Below are 19802 nucleotides of genomic sequence, written 5' to 3'. Positions count from 1 at the left end.
CGCTCTGCATCCTGTCTGGTCCTGGAGGGTCCCACATGCTCTTTGCACAGTCAGCTATTCACTCCTCTGTGTCTGCAGTTATTATTAGACGCCTCTGGAACCCAATCCTGCCAAGAAAGGTTTTATCAGCAGGTGTTGTAGGGTTGGCATTTGTGCGTGTGTTGAGGAAACCTGGCGAGGCAGAGACAAGTGATGGTGAATCGGTTGAAGAACCAGGCAGCCCTGGACCAAGCAAACATCTGGACGGCCAGGGGCCTGCGGGCAGATCCGAACCGTCGCCTGGTCTCAGCCCCTCTGGGTCAGGAAGACAGCAGCTCCAGTCATGCGCTGGCCCAGCCTCAGAGCTCACTGACCCACCATGCAGTGTTGGGGAAGTCATTCTGCCTCAGTGGACGTCTTGGCATCTGTCTGTGATGTAGACTGAGTGCCTCACAGGGCTTTTTTTTATTTTTTATTTTTTATTTTTTTAAAGATTTTATTTATTCATAGACATAGAGAGAGAGGCAGAGACACAGGCAGAGGGAGAAGCAGGCTCCATGCAGGCAGCCTGACGTGGGACTCGATCCCAGGTCTCCAGGATCACACCCCAGGCTGCAGGCGGCGCCAAACCGCTGCGCCACCGGGACTGCCCCCTCACAGGGCTTTTAAAAGGCCCAACTGGTGGCTCAGCAGTTGAGCGTGTGCCTTTAGCTCAAGGCGTGATTCCGGGGTCCCAGGATCAAGTCTCGCATTGGGTTCTCCACAGGGGGCCTGCTTCTCCCTCTGCCTGTGTCTCTGCCTCTCTCTCTGTCTTTCATGAATAAATACATAAAATCTTAAAAAAAAATAAAAGGCCCAACTGAAGGAATAAAAATGAAATGCAGCGACGGTCATGTGGGCCACCATGTAGAGTGCCCGACAAGCTGCCAGACTGTGATCTGGCCCCACTGGACGGTGCTTGGTTAGGTGCTACAGAGATGGTGTCTTGCTTGGATTCCCAAAGCCGGTGAGCAGAGGAGCTGAGATCTAGATCTTGGTGAGTCTGGCTCCACAGGTCACTGTGCCAGGAGGGGAAACAGCCTCAAAATATTACCACCACCTCCACCACCCCTGCTCCTGGGGTCTCTGAGAGGTGGATGAGAAGACAAGAATAGGACAGAGTTGAGAAGAAAGGAAGCGAGAAGGACCAGGCACAGCAGACTGGGAGCAGTGTAGGGAGGCGGCTTCTGTACCCGAGTGGTGGTTGCAAGGGTATCTTCGCATCCCGGTACTTCATGGAACTGTACACCACAACCTGTGTACTACTTCTACCTACATTAGACTTCTTAAAAGGGTTAAGAGGAAAATCAGAACTTTGTAGCACATAGTTATGGAGTACAAATGCGTTTTTAAAGTTTGTTATACTCTTAATACTTATGTAGCTCTAATCTGCATCTATTCAAATGACATTAAAAGTTCTGTTGAAGAATCTGAAGATATTCTGATAAAATTCTTGAGAGTATGGGCCAACATGTAGATCCCAGAACTGAAATTCTGAGAATTGTTGGCCTCTCCTGGGTGGCTGACGCCTGAGGTGGAACCCACCATTGGTCATGGGTCTTCCTTCCTTGGAATGGAAGAGTAATGAGCTGGAAGGAGCCTGGATCTTCAAAGACTTTTTGAATGAAGCCACCCTCTGAGCCTTGGATGGCTCACCTCTGAATGTCAGTTATGTCACAGGGAAAAAAAAATGTGTATATTAAGTCTTGTCATTTAGGGGATTTCAGCTGAACCTGACTGACTTCCTCCCCGCTCTGCTCTGTGAAAGGCACAGTGACTTCCCTTGTCCTCCATGGGCCTCACGGTTAACCATGGGGCTAATGGGGGCCCCTGCTTTGACAGGTCCCAAATTGGGAAGCCAACAGATCACTCGTCACCCTGAAAAATGCCATTAGCCGCTTCAGAATACATGAAAGCTGAAGGGATAACCCAAGTTGAGTGATTTTAGGGAATCCAGGAAGTCCCCCAACTGCCTCTTTCACGTATATGGTGCCCGAAGTTCCATCTTTAGTTGTTAATTCTTAAGAGTATACATCTGTGGGAATTGCTACTTAAATACAAATAATTCTAGGTGGGGGAGCCCTATTATATTACCTCGCACGTTAGCATGAAGTCATTCATCTCAGAAGTAGAAACTGAGGGAATCATAGAGATGAATGGGCCCGTGGGGTATCATTTAGCTCAGTGGTTTTCAAACTATGCTTCAGTAAAGCCCTTGTGTTTTTATGATGGTGTCTCTGGGCTGCCGTTCAGGCGGAGAAGGGCAGGAGGGGAGGATGGAGCGCACAGAAACATCGTTTTGCTTTGACGCCAGGTTTCGCCATGCTGGAGAGATTTTTAAAAGCCACACCTCTCTTTTATTTTGTAGGTTGAGTCCAAGGTTGCCAACTGGTTAATGTAGCCCAAGTTCAGATGGCCAGTGTGTGGCAGAGCCAGGCCTAGAATTCCAGTTTCTGACTCTTAGGACTGTGCCCTCCAAAGGAGATGGGATAGTGAGACTCGAGATGGGTAAGTGTGGGTGGGGGGGAGTGTGGAGGGGGTAGATCCAGGTCTGGGCTTCAGGGGACGCTGCAGAGTGATGGCCAGCAGACAGTCCCGAGCACATGGGGTTGTCAGTGATGATGGAAGCCACTGAGGACCCCTGAGCAGCTTCACAAATCTGTCCATACTCAGCATTTGTGAAATCTCTCTATCTCAGGCCATTGCAAATAATGCTGTTTATCTTAGAATCGTGTAGCTTTATAGTTTACAACATGCTTTTACATTTTTGTATTTAGTCTTTGAAAACTCTTACTTTGAGGGATAGATATTATATTTTTTACATTTCCCTGTGAGGACACCACTGGGTAAGAGAAAGCAGGTGTCTCTCCTGAGCTCCTAGGGCTGTGACCTAAAGCGTGTCTTCTCCTACTCTCCATCCTGGGTTCCTTCCCACCACCCTAGAGCACCTCCCCACCCCTACACTGGCAGCTGTTTTCCCCAGCCTGTCACTGTCTTCACAGCCAAACACTGAGGCATGCAGACACAAATGTAGTCTGTTTCCACACTTGTAATTTGGCTGACCTGTTGCCTGGCTTCCTCTTTTACCACGAGTACAGTCGTAGGTGCTAACATCAGTGAACCAGTGACTGTGTATGTGTGTGTTTGGGGAGACAGGGCCACAGGTGATGCTCTTCGTGGTTCTGAAACAACATTTCTGGGACACCCACGGGGCACCTCTTATCACCCTCTTGTTTGTCTGTCATCAACACCTACTCAATGGCAGCAACGGTGCTCCCTCAAAAGGAAGAAAGGAAACGTAAGTGGAAAAAAGTGCTGCTCCCAATGATGTTGGGTCAACTCTCCAACATCCGTTCCATCTCCCTCTGTCTAAGCAGCAATGTGGTTTCTAGAATTGGCCCTGGCTCCTGGGGAAGGTTCTCAGTAGACTAGACCAACTAGGATGAAACCAACCCCTTGTTAGTGATTGGTTCAGGGATCCAGAGTAAACCAGTCAGTGCATGGCATCCTTCTGGTGATTATTATTGGTCCTAGGTTGGAGGAGTTTCTGTCTGTCTCTCTCTCTCTCCTACTATCCTCTCAATTACTGACGGCAACTCTCGTATGACCCCGAGGACAGCAACTTTTAGGAAGAAGCCTAACTTTAGATGAGGATAAGAAGAGGATGACAAGCTCTAGAAATATTGGGTTCTAGAAATAGTGGTTAGCCATTTGTGGAGCTCACCCCAGCCCCAGCCTTTCTGATATGCGGGATACTACATTTCTCTATGGTCTTTATTACTTTAGCCAAAAGATCTTAACTGACACAGTGACCTTCAAGACACAAGAATTTATTGTCTCCATAAGTGAGACGGAGGTTCACCAAACAACCTGTATCTGTGCTCAGGATTCCCTGGTGACCAGGGGCATATGTTTATGAAACAGATGGACCACAGTAGATGCCACTTTCTGCATGGACACGTCATCCCATGGTCTCCAGGCTGTACTTCAAGGATTGAATCTGGGCCAACATGTTGATGTGGATCATGGATTCCCATGTTATCATTTACCAGGCCTTTGTAGATGTGATGCCCGAACACGGGGGAATGCCTTTCATGTGATTCCTCAGTTCTGTGGGGTAGGACTTCTGCCTGGGGCCCTGCAAGTCACATGGTGTGGACCCGGGCCAGGCAGCAGACTATAGCCTGTGGACCAACTCTGGTCACACTCACTTGTTTCTGTATCATTTTATTCCTTCACAGCATGACAGCAGAGTGGTATGCAACCAAAACTGTAAGGCCCACCAGGCCTACAGAATTGACTGGTCCGTTCAGTTTGCCAACCCCTGGTATACGGCACTGCTGACTTGGCCTGTAAATAGTAGCCATCTGGGCAAATCCACAACATAGGGCGCTAGGGCTGTCATACTGGTGACCTCACTCGTGAACGATGATCTGTCTTCCATGACGTTCAGGCGGCATACATACATCAAGCCTGTCGATTTTTCTCAATGTAAGTACCGACGTTGTTGGATGACCAGAAATCTCCTTTAGAAACAAGTCCTGTTTCCACGAATCCCTATAGTATCAGGTATGTAAGCCCTCTAGAAAACCCCTCCCTGTCAGACTGCACTGAGAGTGTCCGAGGACGTGGGCAAGGTGATGGTCACCCATAGGTGTCCACGTGCTGGTCTAATAGGACATCACCTTTATTCCAGGCACAGAAGATACCTTGGGCCCAGTTTCTCCCCATTAGGAATGGTGGGATCTAAATGACAGCTATCAGAGCCTTTCCCAGGGTCAGGCTTTTCAAAGAGACCAGGGAAGAGAGTGTTTTTGCTCCAGGAAACTGTGGAGCAGAGGGAACCCCAGGGAAGTGGCAAAATAGGGTGTCCTCGCGACACGCTCTGTGACTGTACCAGTGTGCAGTGGACCGGCCCCGAGCCCGCCTAAGCTATCTCCATGAATACCAAATTAAAGGGATGCTGAGGCACCAAATACTGCGACAGCTTCCATAAGGCAGTAATCGTGAGCCTCCACTCCCTGCCTGCCCCCTCAGAAAGGGGCAGAGAATTCTTTCTCAAGCTGGTACGTTGATGAGAGAGGTAGTGGGGCTGCCTGGCCCTGGTGTGTGTGGGGGGGTGAGGCTGTAGCCATGGGAGGGGGTTCTGGTGTTGTCAGCTAAAAGAAAGGGAGGCTGTCTCGTCCATGACTTTTTAGGCATCTCTCCCTCCAACTGCTCTCTACCAACCCGGAGGTTGATTTAACCAAAATGCAAATCTGATCATCTTCTTCTCCTACTTAAAATCTTGCAGTAGTTCCATGGATAAAATCCCAACTCCTATACTCTGGCTCCTGCCCACTCATCTAGCCTCATCTCTCCAGCTACACGGAGCCGACCAGGCCATGCGTCCTGCTGCCAGGCTTTGTCCGCATTGCCCCCTGCCCGTCTCCTTGACTCCTGGCTGATCATCCTTCCCCGTCACAGTTCAGGTCAAACACAACCTGGTCCAGACCGCTTCCTTGCCATCCTGCCCCCTACCCACCTTCCCACCCTGCCACCCCCAAGTTGGGTTAGAGGCTTACTTCCCCTACAGGAGGGTATTGTCTGTCTTTTTCACTGCCACATAAATTCCTTTAAGAGCACAGAGTATGGCTTACAGATTCTCATTTCCCTGGCACATCATGCGATACCAACCACATAGTAGACACTCCACCACATGCTCAGAAAGCCTGGAGCTTTTAGAACCTAGGACGGAGGTTAAGTAACATATGCTTTGCTGTGACCATGGCATCAGGACTGGGCATCTCCTTTGGGGTTTTAGAAATGCATGATCATAGCGGGACGTGCATGCCTTTTCTCTTTTCTGGTACCAAGGAACGTTAAACATTTCCAAGCAGCAGTATTCATGGGGCATTCTTTCAAAGTTTTAGCATCATACAGACCACCAACAAAATGTGTCCAGGAGTCTGCGATGGACTGGAAATGAAAAACAGTCTCTTAGCTAAATTTGTCAGAGCTCCTCTTCAAAGGGCAGAACCTGATCCCCGTGTTTCTACCCCAGAGCTTGGCCTTTAAGGTGAGCAAAGTAGATACCACATCATGGAGAAGTGTCCTGAGTGACCTCATTATAAATAGTATAGCTGTTTCTGGCTACCTGTGGGAGTGTGGCAACCCCAAGGGGGAAACAAGTGTTCCTGCTCTCTGCGATGCAGGAACCACTGTGCATTAAGAACAAGAGGCATATCTCTGCCTCTAGAAACAGACTGGATGAATCGAGGCAGATGCAGCAGAGGAGCCCCAGGAGGCAGTGCGGGGGACAGAAGGACGTTGTCTCTCAGGCTGGAGATGTGAAGGCCAAAGTGTGACCTGAGGGCCTTGTTCAGGATTCTTACAAGAAGTCATTTCAAACATACCTTGTACTTTCTAAGGGGACTGAACAAGGGGCTTAAATTTGAGTTACATTCTATGATAATAATGTACAGAAAACCAGTGATAATAATGTACGGAAAACATGGAATCCAGCGTCTGCAGCTGACTAAGCAGTGGCGAACCCCAGCTCTCTAGATTCTGAGGTACATCACTGGGCATTTCTGCTCCATGGCTGCGAGACACCCTCAGCACAAAGTGTCCCCAAACCAGGAATCAGCCGCTTGGAGCCTGCCTTGTTAACACAAATATAAAGAAGCAGAACAGCATGTACTTATCACAAACTCCTTGAACACATGGGTGGAATGTCACTTACATAATCTGGCAGGTTGCAGTTGTGCCGCAACGGTACAAACCCCAGCTTTCTTAAACCAGTACAACTCTCTAAAAAAAAAAAAAAAGGATCTTTCCATTTCCTATTGGAGATGATGCTCACAGCATGAGTAATGCCTATCAGTTATCAGTAAGTTAGCAGATTGTGCCAGTGTTGACATTTGTTCTTGGCTTAATTGTGCATGTGTGTGTGTTTTAAACAATGAGGCAGCTGTCCCCGTTCCTGGCAATTAGGATATAAAAGTGGTGTTGGCCGAATCTGGCATAGTGATCAGCTATCCATGTGTTTACTCCTTTGTTTGCAAGGCCTTCCGAGTGTTTGCTGCAATCCCACAATCAGAATACAGATCTGGCTTAAAATGGAACCTAGATCCATATTGATAGCAACAACAGGGACTGCAGACCTCCGTTTTTCGAGATCTTTGGTCTCCCACTCCACTGCCGACACTCCTATCTGTATGTGCATTAAAGGGACCTCCCGACTTGGAATGAGGGTGGTCAGGTTTAAGACACTGTTTAGGATTAGAAGAGCTGCACGCTGGACTATTGCTGATCATTCACTGGGGATCAGGTGACCCAAACACATCGCACCTAGAATGCTGCTATGGAGTGCCAGCTGTGGCCAACGTCAGCGTCAGCCCTCACTTGCTGCTTCCTGCAGGCCACCTGGCCATTGAGGAGAGTCCGCACCCAGCCTTAAGGAGTTATTGTCTCTGGGCTGTTTTGACTCTTAGCTTATTAGGTTTTCACTATTAGATTAGCTGCGTAATGTTGGTGTCAGCTAGGGTGATGGCGGAAGTCAGAGATGAAAGAATATATAATGTATGATGCTGTTTGTGTAAAACGCAAGAATGAGAAGCACTAATCTTTGGAGTTGAAAGTCAGAATAGTGGTTCCTCTTGACTATGTAGTAACTGGAAAGAAGCAGGAGAGGGGTCTTGGGCGGGGCAGGGTGGGAGGGTCTGATAATGTTTTTGTTTCTTGATCTGTGTGCTGGTTACACTAGTGTGTTCAGCTTGTGGAAACTCAGCAGGCCATATAGTTTTAGAATAATTTAGATTTCCTAATTTAAAATAGATACCTAGGGGATCCCTGGGTGGCTCAGCGGTTTAGCGCCTGCTTTCGGCCCAGGGCATGATGCTGGAGTCCCGGGATCGAGGCCCACATTGGACTCCCGGTGTGGAGCCTGCTTCTCCCTCTGCCTGTGTCTCTGCCTCTCTCTCTCTGTGTCTTTCATGAATAAATAAATAAATAAATAAATAAATAAATAAATCTTTTAAAAAATAAAATAGAAAAAAAAATAAAATAGATACCTATGAAAATAAAATACCTATGAAAAGAGCTACGTGGCTCTCTGGAAAACCACGTAAGCAATCACTAAAGCTGAATCTCCTGTGACCCGGCGATTTCACTTCCAAATACCGCCACCCAGCAGATAAGCATGCGTATGTTCACCAAAAGACATAGACTGGAAGGCCCATGGTGGCAGCTCTCCAGGGGTCCATCACCAGTAGAATGGGTAAGTAGGTTGTGCCACATGACATACTATACAGAAATAAGATTGAACAAACTGGGACTGTATCCATAAACTATCTAAATCATAGCCTGCAAAGTATTGGTTTTCTAGTGCTATGAAACAAATGACCGCCCACTGAGTGGCTGAAAACCACATTCGCCTACCAGCTCACAGGGGTGTGGGTCTTAGATCTGGCTTCTCCTCAGAGGGCCTCACAGGCTTGGATGCCCAGGACTGTCTTCCTGGTTCATTCAGGTTGTTGGCAGAATTTGGGGTCTTCTGAGTGGAGGACTGAGGTCCCCCATTTCCTTGTGGCCTGCTAGCCAGGAGCTGGTCCCAGCCCTCAGAGGCCATCTGTAGCTCTTGCCATGGGGACTCGTCCGTTGCCAAAGTCAACAATGAAGAACTTCCCTTGAGTCCATCTGTCTCAAGCTTCAAAATCTCTTTGGCCAGGAAGAGCTTAGTCCCTTTTAAGGGCTCATGTGACCTGGCCCAGTGAGAATCCTCTCATCTCAAAGCCAACTGATTCGGGCCTTAATTACATCGCAAAATCTCTTCCCAGCAGCACCTAGATTGATGTTCAATTGAATAACTGGGAGAGTGCATGTACCAGAGGGGATGAGGAATCTCAGGGGGCCACACACAATGACATAGAGAAATCTTCCAACAAATGGTGAGTGGAAGTCAGAGATGAAAGAATAATATATGATGTTGTTTGTATAAAATGCAAGAACGAGAAACACTGATCTTTGGGGTTGAAAGTCAGAATAGTGGTTCCTCTTGAGTATGTAGTAACTGGAAAGGAGCAGGAGAGGGGTCTTGGGCGGGGCAGGGTGGGAGGGTCTGATAGTGTTCTTGTTTCTTGATCTATGTGCTGGTTACACTAGTGTGTTCAGCTTGTGGAAACTCAGCAGGCCGTACATTTTTAGAATAATTTAGATTTCCTATTTTAAAATAGATTAGTTTTGTTTTTCCAAGGCACTGTGCACTCAAAGACAGTTATCAGAGAGGGTGCTTGATGGGGGTGGGGAACCAGCAGGAAAAGAGAGGAAATGAGAGCCCCTTGACAGCAGTGTGGTGGTGGTAACTCCTGAGCTCTACAGGTGAGGACCAACTAAGGGAGAAATCAAGAGTCTATCAAATTGGATGACTGTGCAGGACCCACCACATAATCTGTGTTTCCCAGTGCAAAGCAATGTGTAGGCCCTCCTCGTTCAAAAATTATTAAGAAGTTAGAATGGAACATTGAGCCAAGGGTGGGGTTGGGGTCCAGGTGCTGGTCCCCTGACTACGAAGCCATCCCTGCTTCTATGGGAGAAAATGCCACATCTCCCATTCCAAAGACTTCTTGCTGGATGAGATACTTTGGGCATCTAGAGCTTTGGTCTTTTTGATTGTAAAGTGGGTTAGCTAGAGGCTAGCAGGCCCTAATTCAATTAATATATGCAAGAGCAAGCACTTTTTGATGTGTAAAACACCAACTAAATATAGGGATTATTATAATAATGGGCTATCTAAATGTTTGTGTTCTTTAATTGACCTCACAGAGACATATTTGGTACATAAACTCTTTACAGATTGCACAGGGCCCATTTCCACCTTATGCATTGACACGAATTCCAAGCTTATTGGTAAATCCCTAATCATGAGATTTGCCTCCCCTTCTCTTGGTCTTTCCAGCTCGAAGAGCAAACTACTAAAGTGTAAGACCGGATGGAGCATTGGAGTCTGGATGCTTCCTCATCAAAGTCATCTTTCCTTGCAGCGTTTAGAGTTTCCGTCTAGTTGAGAGAGGAGGAATCCTTGCCCTGACTCCAGAAGCTCCCAGTAAGGTTGGAGGGCCCTGAAGGGGCTCAGTGGTGAAAGCCCAGGCAGTGACTCTCCAAGCCTCCCAGGGACTGCGGTGTCAGGATGACAGGGCTGGCGGGGGTGGGTGGGGGTGGGTGGAGGGGTGGGGGGTGGGGGGGGGTAGGGGGCTCCTGGGGCAGGGAATTAGGAAAATTAGGGGAGCGCGTTTAGGGGCTTGGATTTCTGAAGACGCACGACTCTGGCAGTACGTTCCTGGGTGTATTTTCCGTGGCGTGCCCACTGAAGCACAAACCCTTCCAGACTTCCTGACTTGCTAAAGCTTTTGGGGACCGTGGTACCCTAAGGCGGCCAGCCGCTTCACCTAAGATTTATGAGCGGTTCCAAGGATGAGACAAGGTCCCAGTGTCTCGGGGACAACAAGGTCTTTGACGAGCAGCCGCCGGCCGCAGCTGGGGCGGGGGGAGGCCTGCGATGGGGGTGTGGAGCCTCGGGATCTTCTCCCTGCGGGAGTTGGGTGCCCGGGGCGCGGGCCCTGAGCAGGCGGGAGCGGCGCGCGCCGTCCTTGCCGGGTTGCCCGCTGACCTTGCTCCGCTTTCTCCGGAGAGATCTCCGGCGCGCGAGGACGCGGCCACCGCGGTGACTCCGTGCCCTGCGCGCCGCCGGCAAACGCTCGCTTGCAGCCTGCCCAGCGCCGCAGCCGCCGCCCCCCTTCCTGCCCCGGTTTATGATTCCAAGGTTCAGCCCCGGCTTTTTCCGCTGCACCCCTCCCCCTCCGCGCAGCCCGCCTGTCGTTCGCCAGCCTGTGCGGCTGCTTTGGCCCCCGCCTCGCATCCGCAGAAGCGGAGGCCCACCTCCCGCCGCCTGGGTGCGGGCGCAGGGGCCGGCCGGGGCGCTCCCGGGGGCAGGGCAGGGCGCCCGGCGACCGCGATCCCGAGCCCGACCGCAGGGGGCGGCGCGCCGCGCTCCCGGGTGCGCCAGGGCCCCGCTCCCCATTGGTCGTCAGCTCGGCGGGGGGGGCCGCCCCGGGCCCCGGGCACCTGGAGCCGCCTCTCCGCAGGGGAACCGGCGGCTGCCGGGCTCGGGCGCCCGGAGGTAACGGGTGCGGAGGGCAGGCCCGCGGCTGCGGCCGAGCTCCCGCGACCAGCCCTGCCCTGCCCTGCCCTGCCCTGCCCTGCCCGCCGCGCTCGGATGCCCCCTGCGCCCGCCCCGCCGCGCGGGAACTTCGCCCCGCCGCGTCCCCCGCCCGCCTAGCGGCGCCCCCTCGACCGCGCGGCCCCCGGGGGCCCCGGAGCCCCGCGCGTGATTGCGGGGCCCCCCCGGCGCCCGGCGCCCGCCGCGCCCCACCGTGCGCGAGCGGCCGCCAGGATGCGCTACGCGGACCCCTCGGCCAACCGGGATTTGCTGGGGAACCGAACTTTACTCTTCATTTTCATCTGCGCCTTCGCCTTGGTGACCTTGCTGCAACAGATCCTGTACGGCCGAAACTACATCAAGAGGTAAGAGGGTCCGGGCGCCGGTGGGGGTGCCCGGGGCTCGGGGGCGAGCGTCCCGAGTGGGTGAACCAGGGCTTAGCACTTGGCCGCCGGCCCCGCCGCCTTGGCTTTGGGTAACGGCGCCCCGCGGGAGGAGGGCGCCTGCTCAGCGCGGGCAGAAGGGGCCGGCAACTTTATTCTCTCCAGATAATGGGGCAGAGGTTACAATTACGAGCGGCCAAACTGATGACAAATCCATGTGATGCCCCGAGGGGCCGCAGGGGTCAGATACGCGTCTCCCAGATGGGCAGTGCCCCCGCCGTTGGGCTGGAGGGGAGCCCCCCCCCCACAGTGGAGGGCTCAAATCCCAATAGGGATTACCCTCTGAGTCCAGAACTTTTGTGGGGGCTCTTGGGAGAAAAGCATTTTTTCCCCCTTAGGAGCTCCAGGTTAGGTGGGGAGTGCTAGTGGGCTGGGACAGTGCCACAGGGACAGTCGATTTTCATAAACCAGTAGCCACTGGGTGTGTGAAGCTCACAACCTGATCCCTACAGAAACAGATGGTTCGTTCTCATCCTCACACAGAAGGTCAGAGCTGCAGCACAAGTTAACTCTCCCCTGGTTGGGCCCTCTTCCCACCCCATCCGCACTCCAGCTCTGTTAAGAGAAAGAGCAGTAGGAGGTGTCACAGCCCTGGTCCCTGTGTGTGCGAAATGTCAGCGTTGCCTTCTGCTGGCAAGGAGAAACGCTTCAGGGCACTCTGCCTAGGGACAGCGCTGACCCTAGGGTACCCCCACATCAGAGCCTCTTTTAGAAAGAGCCTCCCTCTCGTTTCTCTCTTGGTACAGTTAGGCTACTTCTCCTTCCACATCCCAGAGCTGGGGAGAATGAGGCCCCTTCTCTGGGACATTTCTGTTCTCCACCTTCCCAGACAGCATTCTTCCCTGGTTGAAGCAGCTGATGAGCTCTGCAATGTGCTGGTGGCTTTAAAGGACATTTTCAGAGTCTCCTGGCCTGCTTGCATTGGCCTCCTCCTCTGGCTACTGCTGCCCCTCCAAGATAATCCCGTGCAAGGACCACTGGGGCTCAAGTGGCCTGCCGCAGCCCTGTTGGCCTCCACCTGCTGCACTTGGTTCTCAGCAGGGTGGCTTGGGTTCCTGCACCCAACTGGCACCTCCTCAGCGCTGCTGGGGCTGCTGGTATCCCTGCTGCCTTGTCAACAGTGGGAAAACATCAGTACCCACATGGTAAACGCCAGCTCAACTCCTAATTGCTTGCTCTGGCAAGCCCTCCCTGGGCTTGGGGGGATGTGCCAGCTGCCCAGAGTTCAGCAGGCATACCAGGTGCCTCCCATCCTCCCTCAGAGAGATCCTGCACAGAGATCCTGACTCCCTGAATTCAGATACTACTTCTGAGGCCTCACACCAGGGATTTGGTTTAATCCAGCCAAGCAAGCAACACTTGCATATATCTGATCCTGGAAGGATGCTGTCGGGGTCTGTGAAGAAGAAGATTGTGTGATCCTGGTGTCCAGGAGGCTTGAGATCTATTTGGGGAAACAAAATGACCACAAATGATGAGATTGTTAGGTAGTAAGTGTTAAATTGTCTGAGGAAGAGGTACCAATGGGCTGGAGTAGTTAGGGAAGACTGCCTGGAGGAGGTACAACCTGAGTGGGCCCCTGAAGCAAGAGTGAGATTTAGATGGGTGTGTGGGGGAAAGCGTATGTCCAGAACCAAAGAGCATGTGAGCCAAGGTGCGGAGGCATGGCACCATCTCCTTTTACCTCTCCCCTGCCCGGACTACCCACTCACACATTCACCTCTCTTATTCCCGTATCTATAATCATAATGAACTGACCTGATGTAATTATTAGTCGGTGTCCCAGAAACACTTCATACTTGAGTGCTCCCCAAACAGAGGTCTTGGGATGACATCATGAGAGTCACCTGCAGATGCTTGGGCTCAGAATTGGGCTCTCTGGGGGTGGATCCAGTTCCTGCTGGTTATCAAGCTCCCCAGATGATTCCTAACAAGCTACTCCTGCTGCTCGAGACCCACAGTTCTTAAGGGAGAACAGTGTTAGCCTCCAGGCAACATCCAGAAACATTTTTGGTTGTCACACTGGGAGAGGAGAGTGCTATTGGCGACTCATGGGTAGAGGCCAGGGATGCTGCTAAGGACCCTGCACTGACTGCATCATCTGTCTCTGTCAAGAAAGCATTACCCAGCCCCAAATGTCTATAGGGCTGAAGTGGAGAAACCCTGCTCTGGAGTGAAATCTCCACGAGGTAGGGATTTACTCTGTTTTGTTCCCATTTGCACCCAGAGCACCAGATATGGCGCCTGGCACGTAGTAAGGTCTCAGTAAATATTGGACAATGAAAAAGTGATTGAAAGTGATGTGATGTGTGTGTGTGCACGCGCGTGTGTGTGCTTGTTCGCTTGCTTGTGCGCGTGTTTGCCCACGTGTGCCCGGGGTAATTGGAAGACACAGTAAAGAGATTGGTCCAACTGGTGTAAGGGAGAATGTGGAGAATAGGGATAGGTGTAATGTTCGGTGAGTCACTTCAGTGAGGTGCTTTGTGGGTTGGGAAGGCAGGCTGAACTGGGTTCATTCAGTCATAGGGAGCCACATGTGGTCTTTGAGGAGGGTAATGATATGATAAAAGCCACCAGGAAAGAGGGTGATCCTGGCTTTGCAAGGAGAGGTTAGTGATGGGGAGACACAGGGAGGCTATTGTTACAACCTGGTCAAAAGTGAGGAGTACGTGCCTCAGGGGGCAGACCCACTTTAGACCTCAAGGTGGCCACTCTTCATTTCTGTGCTGAGATGTGATGCATTCAGCAAAGCCTCCATTGTTTGCACCTCACAAAGAACCTAGGGGCACAAAGATGATGGGCTGTTTGGGTGAGAATCAGGGATAGATCTCATTAGAAAGGAGCGGGGCATGTGAGTCCATATGTGTTCTTTCTTTGGACGCCTGGCCTCTGCCCGTGCCATGCAGTGGCCACTTCAGGGTGGGTGCCCATGGGAGCACTCAGGACTCTGGGGGCCCATCTTGCAAACGGGAGGGGGTAAGGTGGGCAGTACATATGGCTCAGGGGGCACCGTGTCTCTGCAGGGAAAGTGCACACTCTGTGGATCAGGAAGAAAGAGCGTGAGACGAAGCCGTGGAGTTTGCTGTTGATGCTCTTGGCTTCCTCCTTCCTGTACTTGATTGAACAAATACTTAATAAAGATTTGCTATATGCTGACAGCATGCTATGTGCTGAGGACAATGGTGTGCCAGACGGACACAGTCCAGGCTCTCGGGGCTTGCAGGCTATCGGGAAGACAGAGAGACATGTAATACGTGCCGAAGCCAAACTGGAAGTCTGAGCTAGGGAGCCAGAGTGGATTAGGATGGCTTCAGGGTGCTGGAGGCACTTGAGGAGGTCTTAGAGAGAGCAGAGGGACTCATAAGCCTGTCAGGGGAGGAGGAAGGGAGGTGAAAGCCAGCCTGAATAGGAATATACTCCTGGGTGCAGGAGAGAGCTAAGAGATTCTGCATGCCGGGGGGGGCAAGGGGTGGCGGGCAGGGCCTGATTATGGAGGCTCCAGTAGGAAACATGTGAGAAGGGGCGGGTCTGCAGGAAAGAGGGTCACAAATTTGAGTCTGGGACACTCACTGCAAGGAGACCCACATGGAGCTTTCCAGCAGCACCTCGGAAATGAGCTCCGGAGCTGTGGCTGGAAGAGAGCCAGGCTAGCAACGGACATTATTTAGTCACCATCAAAGTCAGTGTTTTTCCGACTTTTATAATTGTTATCCACAGGAAGAACTATGTCATACCCAGGGATCTACAACACACTCATATACACAGCCATTGGAAACAAACATTTTGTTGTTGTTGTTGTTATTGTTGCTTGAAGATTTTATTTACTGGACACAGAGAGTTGCATGAGCATGCAGAGTGGCAGGCAGAGGGAGAGGGAGATGCGGACTCCCCACTGAACAGGGAGCCCTGGGATCATGACCTGAGCTGAAGACAGACGCTTAACCCACTGAGCCACCCAGGCGTCCCCAGAAACAACATTTTATGAAACGATATTTGTCCTTATTATAAGAAATGTGCTTGAATATTTTCTCTTCCACTTCATTAAAAAACAAACAAAAAACCTCTCAGCCTTAAAAAGGAAGGGAAATCTGATACATTACACAGATGAATCCTTTTTTTTTTTTTTTTTTACAACATGGATGAATCTTGAAGACATTATGCTAAAATAAACCAGGCACAAAATGACAAATATGGTTCTACTTAGATGAGGCACCTAGATTAGTCAAATCATAGAGACTGAAAGTGGAATGATGGTTACCAGGGGCTGGCAGTGGGGTGGGAGATTGTGTTTAATTGGGCATGGAATTTCAATTTGGGAGGATAAAGTTTTGGAGATGGATGGTGGTGATGGCTGCACAACAGGTTGGGTCCACCAAATGCCACTGAATGGTAGATTCACAAATAGTTGAAATGGTAAATTTTCAGGTACACATATTTTACCACAATACAAGTCTAAAAAAATTATAGGGGTAAACCACCAAGTTGATTTTATGACTTGTTGGTGTGAAACCCTTAGTTAGAAAAATGCGGGTTCCCGTGATGAGGTTGGATGAAAGCACCCAGGAGAGAGCAGAGTGAAGGATGATGAAGAGGCACAGAGGAGTGCCTGCATCTGAGGGTCCAAGAGAAGAGAGCTGGCTCTGGAAGCTGAGGCTGCAGAGAGGTAGAGGGGGGACAGGTATTAAGGAAACCAAGGGATAATGGTGCCAGGCAGAGAGCAGTCACCTGTGATGCGCATGGCAGAGGGATCATGTAGGGTAAGGCCTACCTGAATTTGACAGCATAGGCAAGGACAGTTCTGGGGGTGATGGGTCAAAAGGGTTTTCTAGAATCAGGGGCATGGGAGTTGTACCCCTTTCCTGTAAGCCCTGCCCTACCATCAAGCTCATTCGTTAGAGCTAAGACCCTCATGTAAACTTGTAATCCTTAGAGTGCTGAGGACCAAAAGGGCTTACAATTTAAACAACCCTGGGATGCCTGGGTGGCTCAGTGGTTTGGTGCCTGCCTTCGGCCGGAGTGTGATCCTGAAGACATAGGATCTAGTCCCACATCAGGCTCCCTGCATGGAGCCTGCTTCTCCCTCTGACTTTGTCTCTGCCTCTCTCTCTGTGTCTCTCATAAATAAATAAAGTCTTTAAAAAAAAGTAAATAGGGGATCCCTGGGTGGCGCAGCGGTTTAGTGCCTGCCTTTGGCCCAGGGCGTGATCCTGGAGACCTGGGATCGAATCCCATGTCGGGCTCCCGGTGCATGGAGCCTGCTTCATGTGTCTCTCCCTCTCCCTGTGTCTCTGCCTCTCTCTCTCTCTCTCTCTCTCTGTGTGTGTGTGTGTGTGACTATCATAAATAAATAAAAATTTAAAAAAGTAAATAAACAGAGGGGCACCGAAAGGGCAATCGTTGCTTTTTGTTGTCATTTCTTCTTTAGTGAGAAAGAAAGGTCATTAGAGATTTTAAAATTTTATTTATTTATGTATTTATTTATTTACAATCTGGTCTCAACCTGCCTTTTAAACTTAATATCTGAGGAAGCCCAGATAGGCATCAGTCTTGCATGTTCCTCTTTTAGGTCAGTGAAGCTTTATAATTCTTCATAAGGATTTGAATATTGCTAGGCTTATTTCTAGCTGCATAGTTTTTACTGCTATTATAAAAATGTAGTTTTAAAAATTATATTTTCTAAGCATTGGTATATACTGCATATAAAGATATATAGACTAAAATATATATGGAGTATATATGGTATTTGTGTAGAGTTTGTAGCTAGTATATAGAAGCAAATTTAATTCTGTATTGATTTTATGACCAACAATCTGGATAATGTATATGTAATGACAATAATTTATCTGTAGAGTTTTCTGGGATTTTTAAAAAAATATTTTATTTATTTATTTTAGAGAGAGACAGTGAGCAAGAGAGAGAGCACAAGTGGAGGGAGAGGCGAGGAAGAAGGAGAAGCAGGCTCTTTGCTCGACAGGGAGCCTGGTGTGGGGCTCAATTCCGGGGCTCTGGGATCATGACCCGAGCGGAAGGCAGACACTTAACCCACTGAGCCACCCAGGCATCCCCTGGGACTTCTACATAGACATTTTTTTCCTTTTATCACAACCTTGTACCTTAATTTTTTTTCTTGTCTTATTGAGCTGATGAGGACCTTTGACACAGTGTTCAATAAAAATCTCATAGTGAATATCCTGGCCTTACTCCTGATTTTTTTTCTTTTTTAACTTTCCTTTTAAACAGCTTTATCAAAATATAATTTTCGCATTTTAAGTGTACAATTAAATGACTTTTGGTATGTTCACACCATTGTGCACCCTTCAACACAATTTTAGAACACTTTCATTACCCCAAAAAGAAACCCAGTACTCCTTAACCATCATTCCTCGGTACTCCCATTTCTCCTACTTGTAGAGAAGCATGCATACCCTAGCATATCTTCTGTCTTTGTATGTTAATTCTGCACATTTCATACAAGTGGAATCATATGATATGTGGTCCAATGACTGTCATCTGTCATTAAGCATAATGTTTTCAAGGTTTATCCATACTATAGCATGTGTCAGTACTTCATTTTAAAAAATATTTATTTATTGAGAGAGAGAGAGAGAGAGAGCACGTGTAGGCACGTGAATGCGAGTGGGGCTGGGGGTAGAGGCAGAGGGAGAGAGACTCTCAGACTCTGTGCTGAGTGTGGAGCCTGATATGAGCTTGATCTCAAGACCCTGAGATCATGCCCTGAGATGAAATCAGGAGTTAGCTGCTTGATCAACTGAGACACCCAGGTGCCCCAATACTTCATTTCTTTTTTTTTTTTTTACTTCATTTCTTTTTGTTGATGAATAATATTCCATTGATAAATATACTGTATTTTGTTTGTTCATTCTTCAGTGGTTGGAACTGGGTTCTTGTTTTTGCAGTTGTGAATAATGCTGTGATGAGCATTTGTGTACAGATTTTTGCGTGGGCTTGCATTTGCATTTTTGTTGGGTATATACCTGCAAGTGGAATTGCTGAGATGTATGTTTTACCATTTGAGGGATTGCCAGGCCCTTTTCCAAGGTGGTTGCACCATTTTATACTCCCTCTAAGTAGTGCATGCATGAGGGTTCCAATTTTTCCATATTTTTAAAGATGTTCATTATCATCTATTCTTTTGAACATAGCCATCTTAGTAGTTTTGAAGTGATATTTCATTGTGGGCTTGATTTTGTATTTTCCTGATGACCAATGATGTGGAACATACTTCCTTTTTTTTTGGAACATACTTTCATGTGCTTCTTGGCCATTTGTATATTTCATTTGGAGAAATGTCTTTTCAGATCCTTTATCCTTTGCCCATTTTTAAATTGGGTGATTTGTCTTCTTATGATTGAGTTGTGAGAGTTCTTTATAGCTTCTAAATAGAAGTCCCTTATCAGATATATGATTTTCAAAATATTTCTCTTATTCTAAGGGTTGTATTTTTAGTTTCTTGATGATATCCTTTGAAGCATAAAAGTTTTTAAATTTTGATCGATTCTAATTCATATTAAATATGAAAATAATATATATTTTGTTGTGGTTTCTTGTGCTTTAGTTGCTATATCTATGAAATCACAGCCTATGTCCATTGCCCACTGTCACGAAGATTAGCCCCTGTGTTTTCTTCTAAGTTTTATACTTTTAGCTCTTATGTTGAGGCCTTTGACCATTTTGAGTTGATTTTTCTATATGCTATGATTAAACCTGATTTTATTTATTTATTATTTATTTATTTATTTATTTATTTATTTATTTAAAGATCTTATTTATTAATGAGAGACACACACAGAGAGAGAGGCAGAGACACAGGCAGAGGGAGAAGCACGCTCCATGCAGGGAGCCCAACGTGGAACTCAATCCCAGGTCTCCAGGATCAGGCCCTGGGCCTAAGGTGGTGCTAAACCTCTGAGCCACCCGGGCTGCCCTGATTTTAAAGAGTATGTGAAGGTACAGGTGTCTCCATTGTGTATTTCTGCTTTAGTTTTTTGGTTTTGGTTTTGGTTTTTTTGTTGATAACCTCTAAGAGATTAAGATGACTCCATTGTAGGGCTCGCTGACAAGTTTTATTTATTTGTTTTACTGTGTTTGAATATTAATTTTATAGATGCTTTTTCTGTCTGTCT

General features: G+C 48.8%; 2 protein-coding genes across 3 annotated transcripts in view; both read left to right on the top strand.

The window, feature by feature from the left end:
* Nucleotides 1-2513, top strand: part of PIAS2 (protein inhibitor of activated STAT 2) — a 147223-nt gene extending 144710 nt beyond the window's left edge. The window contains exon 14 of the mRNA XM_077900672.1: nt 2387-2513. Coding sequence (XP_077756798.1) covers nt 2387-2419 — 33 coding nt within the window. The 3' untranslated portion in view covers nt 2420-2513. The remainder of the gene's footprint in view (nt 1-2386) is intronic.
* An 8872-nt stretch (nt 2514-11385) lies between these two features.
* Nucleotides 11386-19802, top strand: part of ST8SIA5 (ST8 alpha-N-acetyl-neuraminide alpha-2,8-sialyltransferase 5) — a 63832-nt gene continuing 55415 nt past the window's right edge. For both annotated transcript variants that reach the window (XM_077900685.1, XM_077900683.1), the window contains exon 1: nt 11386-11580. In XM_077900685.1, the coding sequence (XP_077756811.1) occupies nt 11450-11580 (131 nt within the window). In that variant the 5' untranslated portion in view covers nt 11386-11449. The remainder of the gene's footprint in view (nt 11581-19802) is intronic.

Source organism: Canis aureus, chromosome 6 (genome assembly GCF_053574225.1).
Source record: "Canis aureus isolate CA01 chromosome 6, VMU_Caureus_v.1.0, whole genome shotgun sequence".
Taxonomy (NCBI): Eukaryota; Metazoa; Chordata; class Mammalia; order Carnivora; family Canidae; genus Canis; species Canis aureus.
This window is presented reverse-complemented; position numbering and strand designations above follow the sequence as displayed.